The sequence below is a fragment of the Syngnathus leptorhynchus genome, chromosome 4 (assembly GCF_054491065.1).
Source record: "Syngnathus leptorhynchus isolate UIUO chromosome 4, UIUO_Slep, whole genome shotgun sequence".
NCBI lineage: Eukaryota > Metazoa > Chordata > Actinopteri > Syngnathiformes > Syngnathidae > Syngnathus > Syngnathus leptorhynchus.
The window spans coordinates 7,727,758-7,745,833 of record NC_141198.1 but is presented as its reverse complement, the minus strand read 5'-3'; the positions used below and the strand labels follow the sequence as shown (position 1 = coordinate 7,745,833).

Sequence of the window (18,076 nt, the reverse complement as noted above, 5' to 3'; positions counted from 1 at the left end):
TATCTTCTTAAAATCTGACACGTAAGGACTTGTCTGGCCGTCAGTAAACTTGACAGGCCATCCTGACTTCAGTTAAGATGGAAGAGAAGTTAGACGTTCCACAACGTTGACTTCCATTTTGTGCAGCTCAATTCGGTGACTCATGAAAACATATTTGCAATCATTTATGCAAGGTTGTCTTATTATAGTGCTTGGTTTGAAATATTACACAGTAAAGCTGTGACAGTTGTCATACCGAGATGAACGGGTCTGCTTCCAAAAAGAGCTCTGCTAGAACCCAATGGGAGCTACTAGCTCGCTGTCGAGCTCCCGTTCAGCCGTGGCCCATTATCGCTTCTGCAATCTGTTACCAGGAAATTACATCGACACGGCATACAATGTCCAAGATGATATCAGCCGCCGAAAAACGTAACAACAACTGATGTGTATGAGACACATACTTATCAGCTTAATTTCCAAGAAAGCGAAAAAATAAATACAAATAAAAACCTAACTCCATGGGAAGCCAACACAAGCCTTGTGAAGACAGATCATTCACCAATCACCTTCTGAGAAATTCCATTTATGGAGCTGCTTATGATTTGTTTTCACACCAGATTTCTGAGCAGCCAGTCGAATTGTCAGGCAAGGGTGTAGAAAAGGGTAACCCTATTGATATGTCAATACTGGTACTACTCGCAGTAAACACACGTGCACATCATTAGCAACAAATCGTCAGAACCCACATCAGTGTTTCACGAGCATGTCCCTTGAGATTGCGACTTAGCTGCTACTGCGTTAAATACACACACACCAATACAAGAGCTGCACAAAGTATATATATATTTGACTTAACATTAAGATAACTACAATGGTGCTCAGTCTGTCTGCCTGGTTTGATTGCAATAAATAAAAATAAATTCACTGGGCATAACATTATCTGTTCAATCGGGTGGATCACTGGACTGTACTTAAATTGTAGCTGTTGCTTGTATCAGACTGAGAGGTGTTTCTAACACAGTTTTTCGCCCTTTTCATGTAGCTGAATAAAGTAGCTGAAATATATATATATATATATATATATATATATATATATATATATATATATATATATATATATATATATATATATATATATATATATATATATATATATATATATATATAAAAAAAAACAAGTCTAATGAAGATTCAATGCAGTTACATTACATGCCGTTTAGAGAGATGAATGTTAAACGATTCACCGATACCTGGCATCTACAAAAAGCTAATAAGAAATGTGCGGCGATGACATGACATGGGAAACACAACATAAAAGGAACTGTGAAGTGAACTTACATTGAACAGGTTTGTCTTGTTTCTTTCACAGAAGAGTCCTTGTGCAGGCATGTGCTTCTGTTGTTGCCATGGGACACTGCTTCCTAGCAACACATCTCGGGCCCACTGTAGGTTCTGTGGTAATAAATAAAAAAATAAATAAAAGAACACATCTACATTTGAACATACACAACATACTATCACCATGCAAATTGCCTTTCATTATTACAACGTACTGATGTAACGCATAAACAGTTAGTTTGCTTGCCTTGGATGTTGTGTAAACATCTGCTATAATCTAAATGCTGCTCATTTACAATCAACAAAGCCAACATCATTTTTCACAACCTTGAAAAAAAAACCTAATATGCAGAGTGCCATGAAAAGGTAAGGTAAAGTGTTTTAAAACATAATAACACTTGAAAAACAATGATTAGTGGAGATAATAGCCTCCATTACAACGGATCAGAGAACTGAGAGAATGATGCCCTCATACAGTATAGCTCTCTGTGCCAAACTGGCTGAAAAAGCATGGTTCTCAACCCACGCATACCTCTACCCACAGAGCTTTGGAGCGCATAGAGCCGTCTTCTGCAACTAATGTGCAACGAATGAGGTCTAATGCAAACAAGAGAGGTGGAGGGGAAAATGAGGCAGTGACTGGACATGATATGGTAACTAATTCTATGGATAGCAGCGTAATTGCTAGGAGCAGTCAGGTCTCACCTGACGTCGAAAATGTTAGAAGTACTGATTACCTGTAGATAGGTATGGCTCAAGTTAAATGGCATATTGTGCTAGTAGCACATAATGAGCCACCGTGTCATTAGTGAACATGAGTTAAAAAGGTGAACTGACCTGGTGGGTTTTGCTGTTGGTGTAAAAGAAAGCCAGGCGGTAGAGGCTTTTATAGTGTTGAGGAAACCGCCCAAGGCAGAGGAAAAGAGAGCGGACACACATTTCCACCAGCATTTTTTTCTGGTCAGCAGGTTCTGCAGGCAGGGCCTTGGGTACCTCCATCACCTCAGCAGGAGGCTCTGGCTTCCTTTTGCCTTCGTTGGCTGGGGTTTGAGGAGCAGGTTGTTGAGAGGAGGCTGCTTTCGGCAGAGTGGTTGGTCCAAGAACGGGCGGAAGGCAAAGGTCTGCAGAGATTTTGGGAGTTGGAGCCTCGGGGAGGGTCACCACCACCATTTCCACAATTTCCTCAACCAGATTTTCTTCCGTCTGGGGCACAGTCTGATCTCCATGTGATGCTAAAGTAGGACGTACAACTATTCAAAAGATAAAAAATATGTGTGGTCAAAATGAGCATATACAATACGATACAACACAATTGAAATGATGTTATGCCATTTCTTTCAGGCTCCAAATATTGTAGTCACTTTTGAGTCAATGGTCTACCTGTGTCCTCAGAAGCAGGCTGTCCTTCTTTCACAGGAGTTGTGCTCTCTGATGACGAAGAACTGACTTTACCGCAGGCAGGTTTTTGGCTACTGTCTTGCGAGCTGGTGGGATCTGTGAAAGCATCCTGAGTGGAGTTGGAGTCGGAAAGCATCACCACCTCACTGTCCTGACTTCGTTCTGCCAAAACAAGTATCAACACAAACCATTTAACCAGCTGAATGGAGAAACATGCAAAAGCATTTCAAGTTTGATTTTGTCACAAACGTTGGCTATCTTTTTTTTTTTTTTTTTATCTTAAGTTCAAGTGCACTACACTGTAGGGTATATTGTTTCAAGATATTGATGACCTAAATTCCAATGTGAGTCTCAGACTTTAAGTAAACATAATGAAAATAGTTTCTAATACAAAGAGGGTTGGGTAGGGTGGTCAGGGTTGAATAGTTTTGAAAGAAAACCAAAACTACTATTTCCTCTAAATTGTTATTCGAGATATGGAGAATCATTGGCAGAGAACTGTATATAACCAAATGAGGAGTTGAGGATAACACACACGGGAATTCTCAAAAGATAACATCTTATGGCACTCTAGGTGAGTAACTGAAGTTAGAACTGTACAAATGGGTGCCTCTGTTAAGAATGCACTTCATCACAGAGCTGCTTTCTGACTGAAGACATAGCCTCTGAGAGAGTTTGGTGGGTTTGAAGAGCAGTACCATTCAGGGACGCCAGCCACATTGAAGACCTGGGCAAGCAGTAATCATGGTCAAACTCTGATGAGGCTGTTGAAGATATGGGGAGCTGGTTTTACAACAATATCAAGCAGAACTGTACCTCTGAATGCATTTTATACATTACATTTAAAATGCAGACTGGTTAAAAAAAAATATATATATATATATATACATTTTTGACAAAAATGGGGGCGTGAAAGCCAATCCCCTTTGTAGAACCCAATTCAGACAATAAGTGAATTCTTTCAATCTCATTCCAACAAAGACAATAAATATATTCTTCTTATTCTCAGACAATAGTTTCTCCAATAGACAATGTGTAACTTTACCTTTTGCCTTGTAACCTGAATCTAAATGGTGAATATTTTGAAGTGGTCTCACGATTATTATGACATCCAAAATAAAAGTAAGATTGTCTATCATTGCGTTAATACAAAATCGAGAGGAAAATGACTGCGGAAAAACAAACAACAATCTTTACGATTTCTGGATGTCTGAACCAGGTCCTACAGACTTCTTGCCGGAATGTGCTTTAAGCAGAAAGATTGGCTGACACGTGCATAGTGCCACATTTCCATAACTTGGGTTTCAGTTCTTTGCCAATAACAGACCACCCACTGCTTTCTGACTTTACTCATTTGCACTAATTGGATAAAGTTTCCAAATTTGTCCCATTAGTGCGATGAAGACATGAATCACACAGGACAAGGCATCTCCAGGGTTTTTAGTCAAGTTAAGCCCACACTAAACACGAACAAAATACAACTATGTGAAGCACCAGACCAAGGTGAATTGTGTTAAAGATCTGAGTTTACCCAATACCAAATAAAGACAGTGACCTCAGTGGAACTACATGCATATAAATGGCAAAGCAGGTGGTAAAAGCGAGCAGGCAAAAGAGGTAGCAGGCAGGTAGGTCGGGAGGAAGGAAAAAAATCTGGAAAAGGGGGACAAAACTGGCAACATGGGCAATATGGCTGAATTTATAAGCATAAGTCAAGGATAACGTGGAAAATGGAAAGGAAAGCCTGTGTGGAAAGGCATTTTGTTTAATAATAAATAGGTTTTCCTTGTGGACAAGGTCTTTTCAGACTGAAATATTTGAGACAAAATTCATATCGAATATAAAAATGTCTATGCACTATAATATTTGGATGGCATAATGTCTACAAATATTTACAATGCACGTATAATATCTTAAAATGAAGCTCTGGTGAGCTTGTCAAGTGAATTATTTTAGTACACAAAAATAAACAGACTCATTATATTATAGAAAGTGAAGGGGCTGGAAAGACATTCCACAAGGTTTTGGACCATGGCAACCGGATCATTTGAGAGGTCAGAGAATGTTAATGTCGAAGAAGAAAAGCCCCTTCCCAAAACTTTCAGACAAAACAAAAGCCAGAAGAAATGTAGTGCCCAACTCCCACTCAATTGATTGATAAGATTAAAGGAGTCAAAGCTAGAATGCTTTCTATGTGTCTGTACGAGTAAAAGCACGGACAGTACTAGAATTAATATTGCATTTGCAGATTAAGAATGAAACAGAATAATTTATCGATGAAAGAAGGGCACCGTGTTTGGGTGAAATCCTTATCAACTGCACACCAGAAGTAAAGACAAGACTCTAGCAGCACGCTGATACAGCAGGTCATTGAATTGTGCCAGCTGGCAAATTGTTGAGTTATGGATTAATCATTTGATCTTGTGTCCCCTTGTACAAAATGGAGAACATGTTGCGGTCATCAGTGGAAGTGTAGCAAGGAGTAAACTTCTTGATGTGAAAGGAATCCAGATAAGCTCACAACTCAACAAGTGTTTTTAGTACTAATGACGTTGTTTAAACTGAAATTAGTTACCATTGATAGTCCAACCATATTAGGAGAAGAAAACAGACTTAACTGCTAAGGAAAGCTAAAAGGACAAAGCTTAGACAAGCCACACACATGCATGCGCACATTCCGGCCAGTGTCCCATCGCAAATCTCAATCGACCGTTGTTTTGGAAATGCAATCTAGCAAGTCGCCTTGTAGCCATATTGCCCATTTCACCGCATCCCAATCATCCAGTGCAAAGGGTCCACTGTAACTCAAACCAAGGCCACACAACATGGTGATTATCAATCGGAGCACCCCCTCAGTGAACTTCAGTGGCCCCAGTGCAAAAAGGGCAAAGGGCCCAAGCCCAGAGACAGTGCCTAGGACTGAGACTATACCATCAGCCTGCTGTTCCTCATGCCGCTGCTGCTGCCACTGCTGCCGTCGGAGAGTTTTGCGTTTGGCGTAATCGTGGTCAAACGGCGTGGCCACGTAGAGAGGGGATGTCACACCTGGAGTGGCAACTGACGGAAGGGAGGAACCGAGGATGTTGCCTATGCCTACCGAAGAACTATTAAAGTCTTCATCCATCACAGTAGATTTCTCCCTGAAATGAGTAAGGAAACATTATTTTTGCAACGAAAGATTCGGTTCCATCGTTCCTGTTGGGTGACTGAATTTCAAAAGAGTTACTCACTTTTCATTCGACCTAGGGATGCTGGGTACACTCTTCTCTTCCCCTATGGCAAATGGCCCTGTCGCAGCCTCAACCAGCAAACTAAACAAGACTTCATGGTCCAGCCTGGGTTCATTCGCCTCCAGGAGTTTTAAGATGGTGGCGCTGAGGCGGAAGTGCAACTGGTAGAAAAACAATTAACGATGCCTTTTAATGGGAATGCTTTCAAAAAACCCTAAATTTAGTGGTTCATAATTTAGATCTACTGAATCCAGCACTCAAGCTGGAACATCAGTATACTGTTTGAGAGTGATTTACCTCCAGGGCCTCCATAGCCAGGTCAGGTGGATTGTGATAGTGGATTTTACGAGGATACCTGGCAGCCTCTTCATGCAGAAAGTGTGCTGCCTTCAAATGCAAACAGATGACACTCAACAAACCAGTAAAGAGCAATTCGGTAATATAAAAGAGCAGGTGAAATGACAAGAAGGGTTCTGGTATGGAAGAATTCACTATTGCTTAGTAAGCCACACAGTCACTCCACAATTTGCTACCCAACTCCATGACATAGTGCTTGAGATTTCAAAGTTCACCTGCCTCCAAGAATTTCATCATAACAGAGCTATGACTAATTCTGTATGTTTTGTACCTCTTGGGAAAGCACACACTCACACAATAAGAACATCTTGTGAGGGGAGGGAAAGAGTAATCTTTGTTTCTGTAGGTGGGTTATGAAACGAGCAATCTCCCCAAGAGTGCAGCCTATTTTATTAGAATAATTTAAAAATGTACTTTCATCACATTTACCTAGTTTTCTGATTATACAAGATCAGTATTAATATTATACAATTATTATACAATAGTGACTATACAGTCACCCGCTGACCTGGCCCTGTCCCTAGCAAATAGGAAACGTCAGTGTCTGGTTAATGGGTTTTTTTGTTTGGTTTTTTAAATCCACGAATATGCGAATCCATAGTTGCCAAACTGCGAGTATGCAGGGGCTGGCTGTATTCAAAAGTCCTTGGATATGAGAGGAAAAAGTCAAACTCAGCGAGTGAGGTGTGCAGACTGGCTTACTTTTTTATAAAGCTTCAGATATTCCACAGGTGTCTCTTTGCGTTTCTCTGCTATCTTGCCCAACATGTAGTGGATGAGCCACTCTTCTTCATCACTGTCCCCCTCACAACGGGAAGCTCCCTGGAAACTCTGAGATGCCGTCTCTAACATGGATTCTCTCCTTTCCTCCATCTGAATATAAAAACAGAGCAGAGGTTTAAGAGGTGGGTTAGCTCGTTACCACAGTTCTCGATACACGGCAGAACCAAGTGTGTGACATGTGACACCACCATTGTAAAACTGTTTCACTGACAAGACCTTGTTAACATGCGGCTCACCTGTTTAACCACCTCTGAAGGAAGCTCATCACGCCACTGCTTTAGCTGACGTGACGCATAGGAGTGCAAAGAATAAGAAATGGTTCCATACTCGATCCAGAGGGAGAGATTGGAGCTGTCTATCTCCAGGGCCCGCTTAAAGCAGTTAAGCACAGCCTGTGAATGTTTCCATATGGGTACATCGCTTTTTAGCTCATTGGAATTGAGTTTCTCCTGAATACGACTGGCCCGAGCTAAGGCCATTCCCGCCCAGGAATCAAACCTGCCCACAAACACACATGAGCATCAGTGCGAGCAAAGTTGAGGGAAAAAAAAAAAAGCAGACCAAACAACAAAAGTCATCACAATCGGTTTATAACATTTAGTAGAAAATCTTCAAATAATTACACTTAAAATTAAAATTTGTGATTGAGAATAGCTCAACTACCTACCTGTTCGGACACACACAGATATCATGCATGTAAAACTTTATGGCTTTGGACTGTTCCTTATTCTTGAAGTGATAATCAGCCAGCAAGTAGTACAACTCATTAATGATTGGAGGGGCTGGAGGACTACCGTCAGGAAGGCTTGGGGTCTTAAAAAGAAAGAAATTGAAAACATGAGAGCAAACTCAATCTTCTAGAAAGTTTGAACTAAATGCGTGTTCCATAAACTCAGCGTGGGCTCACAAACCGACCTTTGTTGTCATGCCCTCAATATAGGCTCCAACCTCATCCATGGTGAGGGTGGGAGTTTCACTTGTGGGGGCGATTCCTGCAAACCTCCTCAACAGATTAGCTAAATCTGCAGATACCGTGCTTGTTTTGTAGCTGTCAAACTCAGGCATTGATTTTGGTTTGAAATACTGGAACATGAAAAGGGCATCTCTCCAAAGCAGCTCAACCTGCAACATAGTTATTAGTTCCAGAGACCAGATGAGTGTATTTGATATTCTTAGAAGTATTTTATTACATTTGACGCTGGCAAAGCCCATTCAATGTACAGTAATGTAATAGGATTTGAAGGGAAAACCTCTTGAACAAGATATCAGCGCATCACCAAAATGTATTGAAATGTGTCAAACATATTGCTATAGCCACAGCATCTCCAAGTGGCCAAGCACAAAAATTACAAAATTACAATTCTTAAAAGGATCCTGGACAAATGAACAAGTATGGCTTCATGGGCAATAACTATCTTAGCTAGAAAAGTGCCTAAAATCTGAAAAATACTGTTATATTGATTTATTGCACTTTTACAGCAAAATCTTTGATTTATTGTGGCCACTAATCACGGACCTGCAATGACAAGTGAATGATGTTCATGTGTTTCAATAGCGGTTTCATTTTGATAAATTTCGTGGCCCTGTAGGTTTGCTTAGAGGAGCATAAAGATTTTTGGTTAAATTCTAAGATAAGAATCTGACCTGTGGAGAGGAGTGGTCTTCAAGAAAGCGGGCCTTGCTCTTCTTACTGGGATAGGCATAGAGGCAGAAGAAGCACTGTTCCAAAGCCATCTCCAACTCCTCTTTGTAAGGATGACTAATATTGTTGGCAGTGCCAGTTGTTGCAAATTCTTTTTCCAAAACTCCAACCTAAGGTAAATATCAAATTGCTGTCAAACAAACTCAGTGTTATACATTCAATTCAATTCATGCAGACAATTGTATTATGCTTACGAAAAACTTGAGGAGAGAACCATCAGAACAGCAGCACATGGAACGACGTCCGAGATACTCATGAGCGGTGTTCAGAAGCATAAGGGAGGATGGCAGCATTGGAGTGTCTGAGTCATCTAGAAGTCATGTTAACAACCGTGATTCAGTGTAACAGCAATGTAAACAAGGCACAAGCATAGAATGAGTCCACGAACCTTCCTCGTCCCCTACAGACATATGTTGTTGAAGCATAGCATTAAAAGCAGCTTCTTCGTGTTTGATGATGTGATACAAAATAATCCATGGCAGTACAGAAAAGAAATAAGGCTCTTTGGGATCGTCGGAAATTGTCATGCTGAGGTCGATCAGCTGAAAAGACAACGGAAACGTTTTTTTTTACGCCTCTTACCATGCATGGGTCTTGACTGTAATGATGAGCGCTCAGCTAACCTGAATAAGATTGTTTGCCAGTCGAGCCATACTGGAGAAGTGGGTGAGGTTGCTAAGGAGCTGGGAGTCTTTGGTAAAGCAGACGTCGATGCCCTCCAACAGCTTTGTAACGGTGCTGAGCCATTCTTCCTTCACAGGTGAAGAACTGCTTGTGGAAGAGTTGAGTTGCTGCAAAGCTTCATTCAGAGCCATCTCACTTGTCTCTAAACATTGCTGGTAGTCTTGGAGCCTCAACAGTGAATTCTGTGGCAAAATTACACACAGTAGGAATGAGAGGCACCCAATCATCACACATCATGCCTCAGCGTCCCATGAAGAAAACGTTTTCTTGTTGACTAGTGAGCATCTGACCTGCAGCAGCAGAAGCTGAGCAGGACGTTCTGGTGTTGAGCTAACAAACTCCAGATGTTTACTCCTGCTGCCATAGTTCAGAGTAGGCTGCAATAAGCGCACGACCGATTCAAAGTCCGCAGACTCAAAGAGATGCTGGATTTCCTCCAATGACTGACAGCGCTCCAGGGACTTCAGTCTTTTGTCAATCTGATCCGACAAATACATAAGGAATGAAATAAACAAGGACTATCAGTGAACCCAAAACATATTTGGAGTAATAAACACTGACCTCATCAACAGAGATTGCTGCATCTAGGCTTAAATTAGGCAGTTTGATGGTGTAATATCTCCCTTCAGGGGGCTTGGGTTTGCTCTGCAACAGCCCTGTACAGACATCATAGCTCTCGAGAGCCAATTCCATATCTCCCTGCAAAGAGAGACAAACTTTCTTGTCATATCTGATTGCTATAGACTTGAAAGCACTAACAACAACAACGTGTGTATTTACCTGGAGAGCAAGGGATCTGGCCTTCAGCCAGTAGACACGCACTGTGAAATCCAACCAATTGTCCTCAAACAGATCCTTCTGGGATGAACCTAAAGCCAGGAGCAAGACATCAGCCTGGAAATACTGCCCAGGGAATTCGTTTTCAGTCCTGTCATTGCAGGAATCCACGCTTCTTCTAGTGGTCACTAAAGGCAATGAAAAATAGTAGTAAGACAGTTTATAATACTGTAAAAATGTTTTAACCAAAACAGTTGAAAACATTTTTATGCTTGATTATCAAAAGGTGTTCAAGATACCAACCAGTCTTGCCTTTGTTGAGCAACCATTGCTCCAACTGTAATTCCATACATGCCAAGCTCATTTCCAACATTTCCTGAAATAAAAGAAGTGAAATACTCACTGATTAGAATGTATTTGTCTGTTGAAAATTATGGGTCAAATTAAAGAAAGTCTATAGTGCCTCACAGCGTATTTCCAAATACAAACTTGAATTATTCCATGACTAAATTTACCAGTGAAAAAGCAGGAAAAAGTAAAGGATAACAATGGGAAGTTATAGATGCATGTTTCAACAATTGGATTCGGAGCAAATATTTCCTGTTTTGTTATTTACCCGGATGTGCTGGTTACGGCAGTCTCGAAACAAAGGATTAGGAAGGCCACAGCTGTGCTTTCTCCAAGCCTGGAACACCTCCAGAACCACAGGGGTCATACCTGGAGGCCACTCCTCCATGAACTTCCGACCCACCGCTTTTAGATAGCACAACATCAGGTCCAGTATTCCTCCATTGTTCATATTTCCAAGAAGGAAGTTATGAACATCCTGTTGCTCTACAAAAAAAATAGAAAATGAAATATTTGGTTAATAAGAAAGATTATGTCAAGAACGGAGCGATACATGGAGGTCTGCGTGTACCAGATTCCATGTAATCAACTGCGTCAACTGGAACACAGCTCCCAAGTAGAGGCTGCATGTCATCCTTCACATCACATTGTGGCTCAAGATTACTCAAACTTTCATCTTCATTATCTGGGTCAAACTTCCTTAGCCTATAAGAAGGGGAATGATATGATGCATCAATACTTAAACAGCAAACAATCCGCCTATCTTCTTATCAGTTAGGCTCATGAGTATTACAGGTGTGCTGTTACAATAATCATTTACATTAACAAACACATCAACATCTCATAAGATACAACAGCGGAGCACACAAGTGGTAAGATAACAACACAAGTTGTGGTTACCTTGAAGGAAGGTACTTGAAAAGTAATTCCTGAAAATCAATCTTCTCTTCCTTTTTGCATTTAGTGTTTCGAACCCGTGCTGAACGTCTCTTGGCGGTCTCAACGTTATCTTCTACTGCACGTTTCCTTTTCGACGTTTTCTTTGCCTTGTCTATCAATGAAATGTCCATTGCTGAAACCATGGGTAAAGAAGAAACCATGTTATAACATATAATTTTACATCATCAAGTCATCATTAGAAACTTGCTTTGTGTAACTGACCGACAGAAGGAGCAGCTGCGGGGATTTCCACGATGGCAATTTGGGTTTGGACGGCAGGTTGTGAGAGCGTCGATGGCTCAGGAAGGAGAGTCGGTGGCAGAGATGAGCTGGGACTGCTGCTCAGCACTGTCGTCTGGACCGTGCTGATGGGACTGCCCGGTTCGGGCAGGTTTTGGAGGAAGCTTCGGTCACGGTATGCAGACAAGTCAATCCTGCGACCAAGACTTAGACGTGGCGGCCCGCACGTGGTTTGATATCTATACATTGCAATAAGGCTTTCACCCACATGCTTCCACCTGTGTTCAGAAAATAGTCCCATGTCAAATCAATTCATCCCCAAAAGGTATTTGAGGTCAAATGTTCAACAGAACTCACAACATGATGAAATACAAAAAAAGAAAAAAGTTTTGAAACACACCTCTTAAATCATTTCAAAATTCAAGGATAGCTTGGTATTATCTGTCATCTCTGTCTATTCAATTGTTATATGCCCTCGTGTGTGTGTGTGTGTGTGTGTGTGTGTGTGTGTGTGTGTGTGTGTGTGTGTGTGTGTGCGCGCGCGTGTTAGTCAGAATTATAAAATTATTATATTTGATTTTTATACAATATGATTATATTTGAAAGAATTTACAAACACTGTTAAAGAGTACTCACGAAAGACAACGGATAGGCTTAACCAAGACAAGGTCAGGGCTTGGTTCTGTGTGAGAGAGAGCCTGTCTGCGTTTTCGTAATTCCAGAGCTTCTTCCACAATGGTTTTACGTTCCTCCTCCTCCACTTCTACGTAGTGCACAGACATGTCACTGCAAACAAACAAACATCACAACGACGTTTGAAAGTGACAAGAATTTTCGAAAGAATTTACAGAAAGTGAAGTAGAGAAAAATAAGTGCAGTCACCATCTCTTGAACATTTGCATCGTGTCCCTTTTAAGACTGGCCTGTTCCTCAAAGATTTTCTCCTTCAACACCAGGCCTTTCGTGTAACAGTGATCTTTTTCAAGGGCTTTACTGATGAAGTACAAACACCCTGGAAATATTTATGCAGACAATCATTACTTTAACACTTGTATTGGGAAACCATTGACAGCAAACCCCATCTATCCATCCATTTTCTGTACCGCTTGTCCCCACGGGGGTCGTGGGCGTTCTGGGGCCTATCCCAGCAGTCATCGGGTAGTAGGCCGAGGACACCCTGAACTAGTTGCCAGCCAATCGCAGGGCACACAGAAACGAACCGTGCACACTCACACCTACGGGCAATTTGGAGTGCTCAATCTGCCTACCAAGCATGTTTTTGGGATGTGGGAGGAAACCGGAGTGCACGGAGGAAGCCCACGCGGGCTCGGGGGGAACATGCAAATTCCACACAGGGTGGGCTGGTGGTGGAATCGAACCTGCACCCTCTGAACTGTGAGGCGGACTTGCTAACCAGTGACAGCAAACCATACTAGCACTGTATAACTTACATGTATAGTCACAAAGTGTGTAGAGAATAGTGATCAGATTGTCCAGGCAAGGCCAGTGATCCGGGTTACACTGTAATCCCTCCTCAAAGGCATGTCGAGCCAAAGGAATGCGCAGCAGTCGTACAGCCACTTGTCCAATTTTGTACCACATGTTCACATCAGTGGAATCCAACAAAACGGCCTGCATAAATGCACAGTATTATAAACAGGATATGAATCCTTTTTTCATTGATAAAACTCTAGCTGCACAAAGCAATATGTAGGATTGTTGAATGACCTCTAAGTAAAATTCCATCGCTGTTTGCAGATCATCTCGTGATGCTGCCATAGTAGCCAAGTTTTTAAATGTGGAATACTTCAACATCAGTCCGGGATGCTTGAGACCCAGGCTCTGATCCTCCGACGGCATGGCCTTAAATCATGAAAAGAAAATGAATTACAATACTTCAAACAGAATTGGGATATTAACAGCTCATGGATTATCTGTAGACGCCATTTGAAATATTATTGTAGTTATGCAAAAAGGATATATTACAGCCACGGACTGTCATTTTAAAGACATTTTAATTCCAGTTAAGGCATTGTTTTACGATTTATGGATTCAATGCAATTCAAGACTTGACTGTATAATAAGTGAAGACACGGATGTCGAATGGTAATTTACCTCTTTGAGGAGTGGCGTTTTAAGCAACTCATGATATGCCTCGGCAGACTCTTCAAACTTGTCATGTTTTTGCAGATCTAAAGCTTTATGATACAAAGCAAAAGCCTCAGCTTCCTACACAGAAAAAAAACCAATAAAATCTCGTTATGGAAGTGTTGGCAGGAGAAAATAAGAATTGCATTGATTGACTCTACCTGCGCCTCTTTAGTTCGACTTTTTTTACTTCTCAACGGGTCTTGCGACTCATCTGCAGCTGTCGATGCTGCATTTAATGCCGCAATGCGTATCTATGAAACACAAGTCAGAAAACAGGAGAAACTCACACATTGTTCACTGGGGTGTTCCATGAACAACTTGATTGATTGGCAAATCATGATAATAGGGTGTAACTGTTAAATCAGATCTCCTTACCATTTTTTATGTCTGGAATGATGTGGAATTTGATAACAACAGACCATCGACCTTTGGGTTCATATTCTGATCGGATCTAGTTACGAGAATAAAATATTTCTGCAGTGAAAGAAAAAAACTTGGAACGTCAGGTGACAAGTGTATGTTGAAAGTACTGGTATGAGTAATGCGTGTTGGCAGGAGTATATTACAGTCCTTGGGGGATTTGATGAAATATTACTCAGCATATTGCCTATAAGGTTAGCTTAACCTGACTCAGAATGTCAATGAAAGTATAGCATAGTTAGCCTAGCTCTGCTATAAGACACAGTCGGATTGAAATGAAAAGCACCAGCTATCAATAAATCGGTTAGAGTAGTAGTTCTACAACTCAACGGGCTGCTAGTTGTCCTACATAATAAGGGTGACAAACCTCAAATTTCCGTTAGGTACCTGAGCAGAGTAATGGTGAGCATACGTGAGTTGGATGTGCTACTGCTTCATTCAAAGGAGCCGATCGCGACTGAGACTTATCGCTCATTTCCGTCTCGACGGGAACTGAACATTATGACAAGAGCAGTATAATCTAAAAACCCTGCGAGGGTCAATATGTTCTAGTATTTAAGTGTTAAAGTTCTCAATCACCTACCTTTGTTGTTGTTAGTGTAAGAAGCGCCTTGGCCACTCACTAGTAAACCTCCCGCTCATTGGCCAATGCTGTATTCGCCTGGCCAATCACATAGTTGCATATTAAACAAATCTATTTGCTGTTCAGTTGCCCGTCAATTACTTATTCATTCATTCATTTTCTGAACCGCTTATGCATATTCCTTGACGTTCACTGATCTAGATTGATTCGTGTGTAACTGCTTCCATCATTCTGAGTTTAAGGTTCTGATTCTGTTGAGGAGTTTATTTCGTAAAATGTGGCGTTTAATAAAGATTTGATAAAAATAAAAAATAAAATAAATAAATAAATAAATAAATAAATAAATAAATAAATAAATAAATAAATAAAAGTCTGCCCTCAAAAGGAACCGCCTGCATGGATATCTAACATCCGCTAGAGGGCAAACATTGACTATTATGTTTGAAAGGGGCTTAAAGTAGAACTAAGTGGACCTCATAAACCTTCCATGCTTTCATAAGGTTGTATGCATCACCATTGCATTTAGTTGCATGAAATAAAAACATACCATGTTACTTTCACCTTAACTCGTAACATGACAGACACTGAAAAATACATGTTGCAACTTGCAGGTACTATGTAATGTGGTGGATGCAGGAATCTGCACTCAGTGACCGTGCTTGTTGCAGTGCCACTCCAACATATTGAACATCCTCACCCCACCTTCTCCCTCTTGGCTGAGACTGGCTCGCCGGTCCATTATCAATTCCTTTTGTCAGCATGTCTGCAAAAAGTAGCTTACGTCACGGTCATTACAGGCTCTATAAAAGCCAGTGTAATGCAGAATCACTGCGCAGTTGAAGCAGCTGTCCCACAAGACACGAGAAGCAGATTTCCTTGAATCATGACTTCTACCGGCTTTGACTTTTATTTTCCTTCTACTTACAAGAGGAGAACCGTTGTGCGTAGTGCAGGATATGGATCAAGTGGAGGTCTCGAATCAAGGGCTGCATATTCGAGCCACTCTGCCCCAACACATTATGCATCGTCATACAGAAGTTTTCCTACCCACACTCGAGGTACCTCCAGCTCTTTCCTGCTTTCCGCTCCAGGGTATACAGCAACCTCCGAGCTACGCCTTGACCAAGCAGCACAGGTCACCTCTGAATTCAAACGATTAAGGACGCAGGAGAAGGCTGAGCTACAAGACCTAAATGATCGCTTTGCAAACTTCATAGATAGGGTTCATGAACTGGAGCAACAAAACAAGTTGCTGGAGACTGAACGACTGTTGCTGAGGCAGCGGCAAACGGAGCCATCCAACCTCCGGGCTCAATACGAGCACGAGATCCGCCAGTTAAATGCTGCGGTGGAGGAGGCCCGATATGAGAGACAAGCTGCCCAGCACCACAGGGATGAGGTAGAGGGCGTGCTGAAGAACCTGCAAAAACGCTATGAAGATGAAGTGCTTGGAAGGGAGGGGGCAGAGGGCAGGCTTATGGATGCCAGAAAGCAGGCAGATGAGGCAGCAATGGAGAGAAGTGAGCTTGAAAAAAGAGTGGAAATTCTGCTGGATCAGCTGGCCTTCCTGAAGCGTCTTTGCGAGAGTGAAATTGCAGAACTCCAGGCCCAAATCCAATATAGCGCAGAAGTGTCTGTAGAGATGAATGTGGTTAAACCTGACCTATCGGTTGCTTTACGGGACATTCGGGCCCAGTATGAGACCATGGCACAACGCAATCGCCAATCAGCTGAGGAGTGGTTCTGCAATAAGATGAATGTTATGTCGGTGGGATCTGCTCGCAATACAGAGAATGTACGTAATGTCAAAGATGAGGCTGGTGAATACCGCAGGCAGCTAAAAACGAGGATGTTGGAGATTGATGCCTGTAGAGAGATAAACCAAGCGTTGGAAAACCAATTGCAAGAAGTGGAGGAGAAACAGAGTGCTGAGATTTCTGCACTGCAGGTGAGCAAATCAAGGACATTGATGTGTGTCCGGACAAGGCAATTTCTGCAAATAATGTCATTTGATTTGTCTTCGCAGGATGCCATAAATCATCTGGAGGAAGAATTGAGGGGAAACAAGAACGAAATGGCTCGCTACCTGAAAGATTATCAAGATCTCTTGAATGTGAAGATGGCCTTGGATATTGAAATTGCAGCCTACAGGTTTGACCCCAACGCACGTGTTGCATGGATGTTAAGAAACAAATGCCGTGAATATGTTTCCCTGCTGTCCGTGTTCAATACCATCTTAGAAAGCTGCTTGAAGGAGAAGAAAACCGCTTAGACCGTTGTGGCCAGATGTCTTCTGTTGTTCACTCGCAAGCTGTATTCGCTGGACCTCTTCATGGAAGAGCCATGCAAAGAGTCTCCATGCAATCTCAGCTGCATTCATCTGCTCCGTACCTATTGACCTCTCGCTTGTACGGATCAACAATCTCCGCTGAGACAATATCAGCAAGTATGGCACAGCAATCGGAGAGAAGCCCTCCTCAGGAAGAGGTGGAGGAGGAGGAGGAAGAAGAGGAGGAGGAGCAGGAGGAAAAGGAAGAGAAGGAGGAAGTAGATGACAAGGACAAAGGAGAGGAAGATGAGGAGGGTGAGGATGAAGCTCATGGAGAGGGTAAGTTCGCACGCACGCACACACACACACACACACACACACACACACACACACACACACACACACACACACACACACACACACACACACACGCACAAACACACACTTTGTATTTTGGCTGGTGCAATAAATAAATAAATGACTCATTCCTCTTGTTTCTATCTGAAGATGCGAAGGCAGAAGATCCAGTAAAGGAGGATGAGGAGGAGGGAGCGGATGAATCTGATCACAAAGAAGAAGGGGAGGACCACGATGATGAAAAGAAAGGAAAACAAAAAGAAGTGGAAATCGAGGTTGATGGAAAAAATGGAAAACCTTAGTAGTATTTATGTATGTGTTAGTAACTTGCAGCTAAAGCAACTGCTCTCCTGTGAGGCTCGTATATATCGTCTGTTGAATTGTAACGGTGACTGTCTCAACTTGTTGCATGGACGCTACACTTAACCATTTTCAAAGTCATGAGAATTTCACAATTATAACTACAGTATAATTGTGCTTACTGTAGATTTGCTTGCAGCATCCTTATGCTTGACACTATA

The 18,076-nt window shown here is 41.8% G+C and overlaps 2 protein-coding genes across 8 annotated transcripts in view; one reads left to right on the top strand and one right to left on the bottom strand.

The window, feature by feature from the left end:
- cabin1 (calcineurin binding protein 1) overlaps positions 1-15,025 on the bottom strand; it is a 29,170-nt gene extending 14,145 nt beyond the window's left edge. Inside the window, exons 1-31 of one of the 7 annotated variants that reach the window (XM_085909912.1) lie at positions 14,930-15,025; positions 14,302-14,400; positions 14,085-14,177; positions 13,891-14,004; positions 13,504-13,638; positions 13,227-13,407; positions 12,658-12,787; positions 12,412-12,561; positions 11,758-12,053; positions 11,497-11,668; positions 11,168-11,301; positions 10,865-11,082; positions 10,552-10,624; positions 10,252-10,436; positions 10,033-10,170; positions 9,762-9,950; positions 9,411-9,653; positions 9,176-9,329; positions 8,982-9,097; positions 8,730-8,897; positions 8,001-8,207; positions 7,753-7,898; positions 7,322-7,583; positions 7,005-7,175; positions 6,243-6,332; positions 5,946-6,106; positions 5,647-5,855; positions 3,414-3,479; positions 2,698-2,877; positions 2,155-2,567; positions 1,318-1,431 (exon numbers count right to left, since the gene is read on the bottom strand). In XM_085909912.1, the coding sequence (XP_085766038.1) occupies positions 1,318-1,431; positions 2,155-2,567; positions 2,698-2,877; positions 3,414-3,479; positions 5,647-5,855; positions 5,946-6,106; positions 6,243-6,332; positions 7,005-7,175; positions 7,322-7,583; positions 7,753-7,898; positions 8,001-8,207; positions 8,730-8,897; positions 8,982-9,097; positions 9,176-9,329; positions 9,411-9,653; positions 9,762-9,950; positions 10,033-10,170; positions 10,252-10,436; positions 10,552-10,624; positions 10,865-11,082; positions 11,168-11,301; positions 11,497-11,668; positions 11,758-12,053; positions 12,412-12,561; positions 12,658-12,787; positions 13,227-13,407; positions 13,504-13,638; positions 13,891-14,004; positions 14,085-14,177; positions 14,302-14,304 (4,911 nt within the window). In that variant the 5' untranslated portion in view covers positions 14,305-14,400; positions 14,930-15,025. Of the gene's footprint in view, positions 1-1,317; positions 1,432-2,154; positions 2,568-2,697; positions 2,878-3,413; positions 3,480-5,646; positions 5,856-5,945; positions 6,107-6,242; positions 6,333-7,004; positions 7,176-7,321; positions 7,584-7,752; positions 7,899-8,000; positions 8,208-8,729; positions 8,898-8,981; positions 9,098-9,175; positions 9,330-9,410; positions 9,654-9,761; positions 9,951-10,032; positions 10,171-10,251; positions 10,437-10,551; positions 10,625-10,864; positions 11,083-11,167; positions 11,302-11,496; positions 11,669-11,757; positions 12,054-12,411; positions 12,562-12,657; positions 12,788-13,226; positions 13,408-13,503; positions 13,639-13,890; positions 14,005-14,084; positions 14,178-14,301; positions 14,401-14,713; positions 14,896-14,929 lie in introns of those variants that run through there. The other 6 variants (XM_085909915.1, XM_085909913.1, XM_085909916.1 and 3 more) reach the window with 6 other exon arrangements.
- Positions 15,026-15,812: 787 nt separating this feature from the next.
- On the top strand, positions 15,813-17,857 carry neflb (neurofilament light chain b). The gene is made up of 4 exons (XM_085908955.1): positions 15,813-16,877; positions 16,956-17,080; positions 17,170-17,537; positions 17,706-17,857. The coding sequence occupies exons 1-4, from the start codon at positions 15,813-15,815 to the stop codon at positions 17,855-17,857; spliced, it is 1,710 nt and encodes a 569-aa protein (XP_085765081.1).
- Positions 17,858-18,076: the final 219 nt, after the last annotated feature.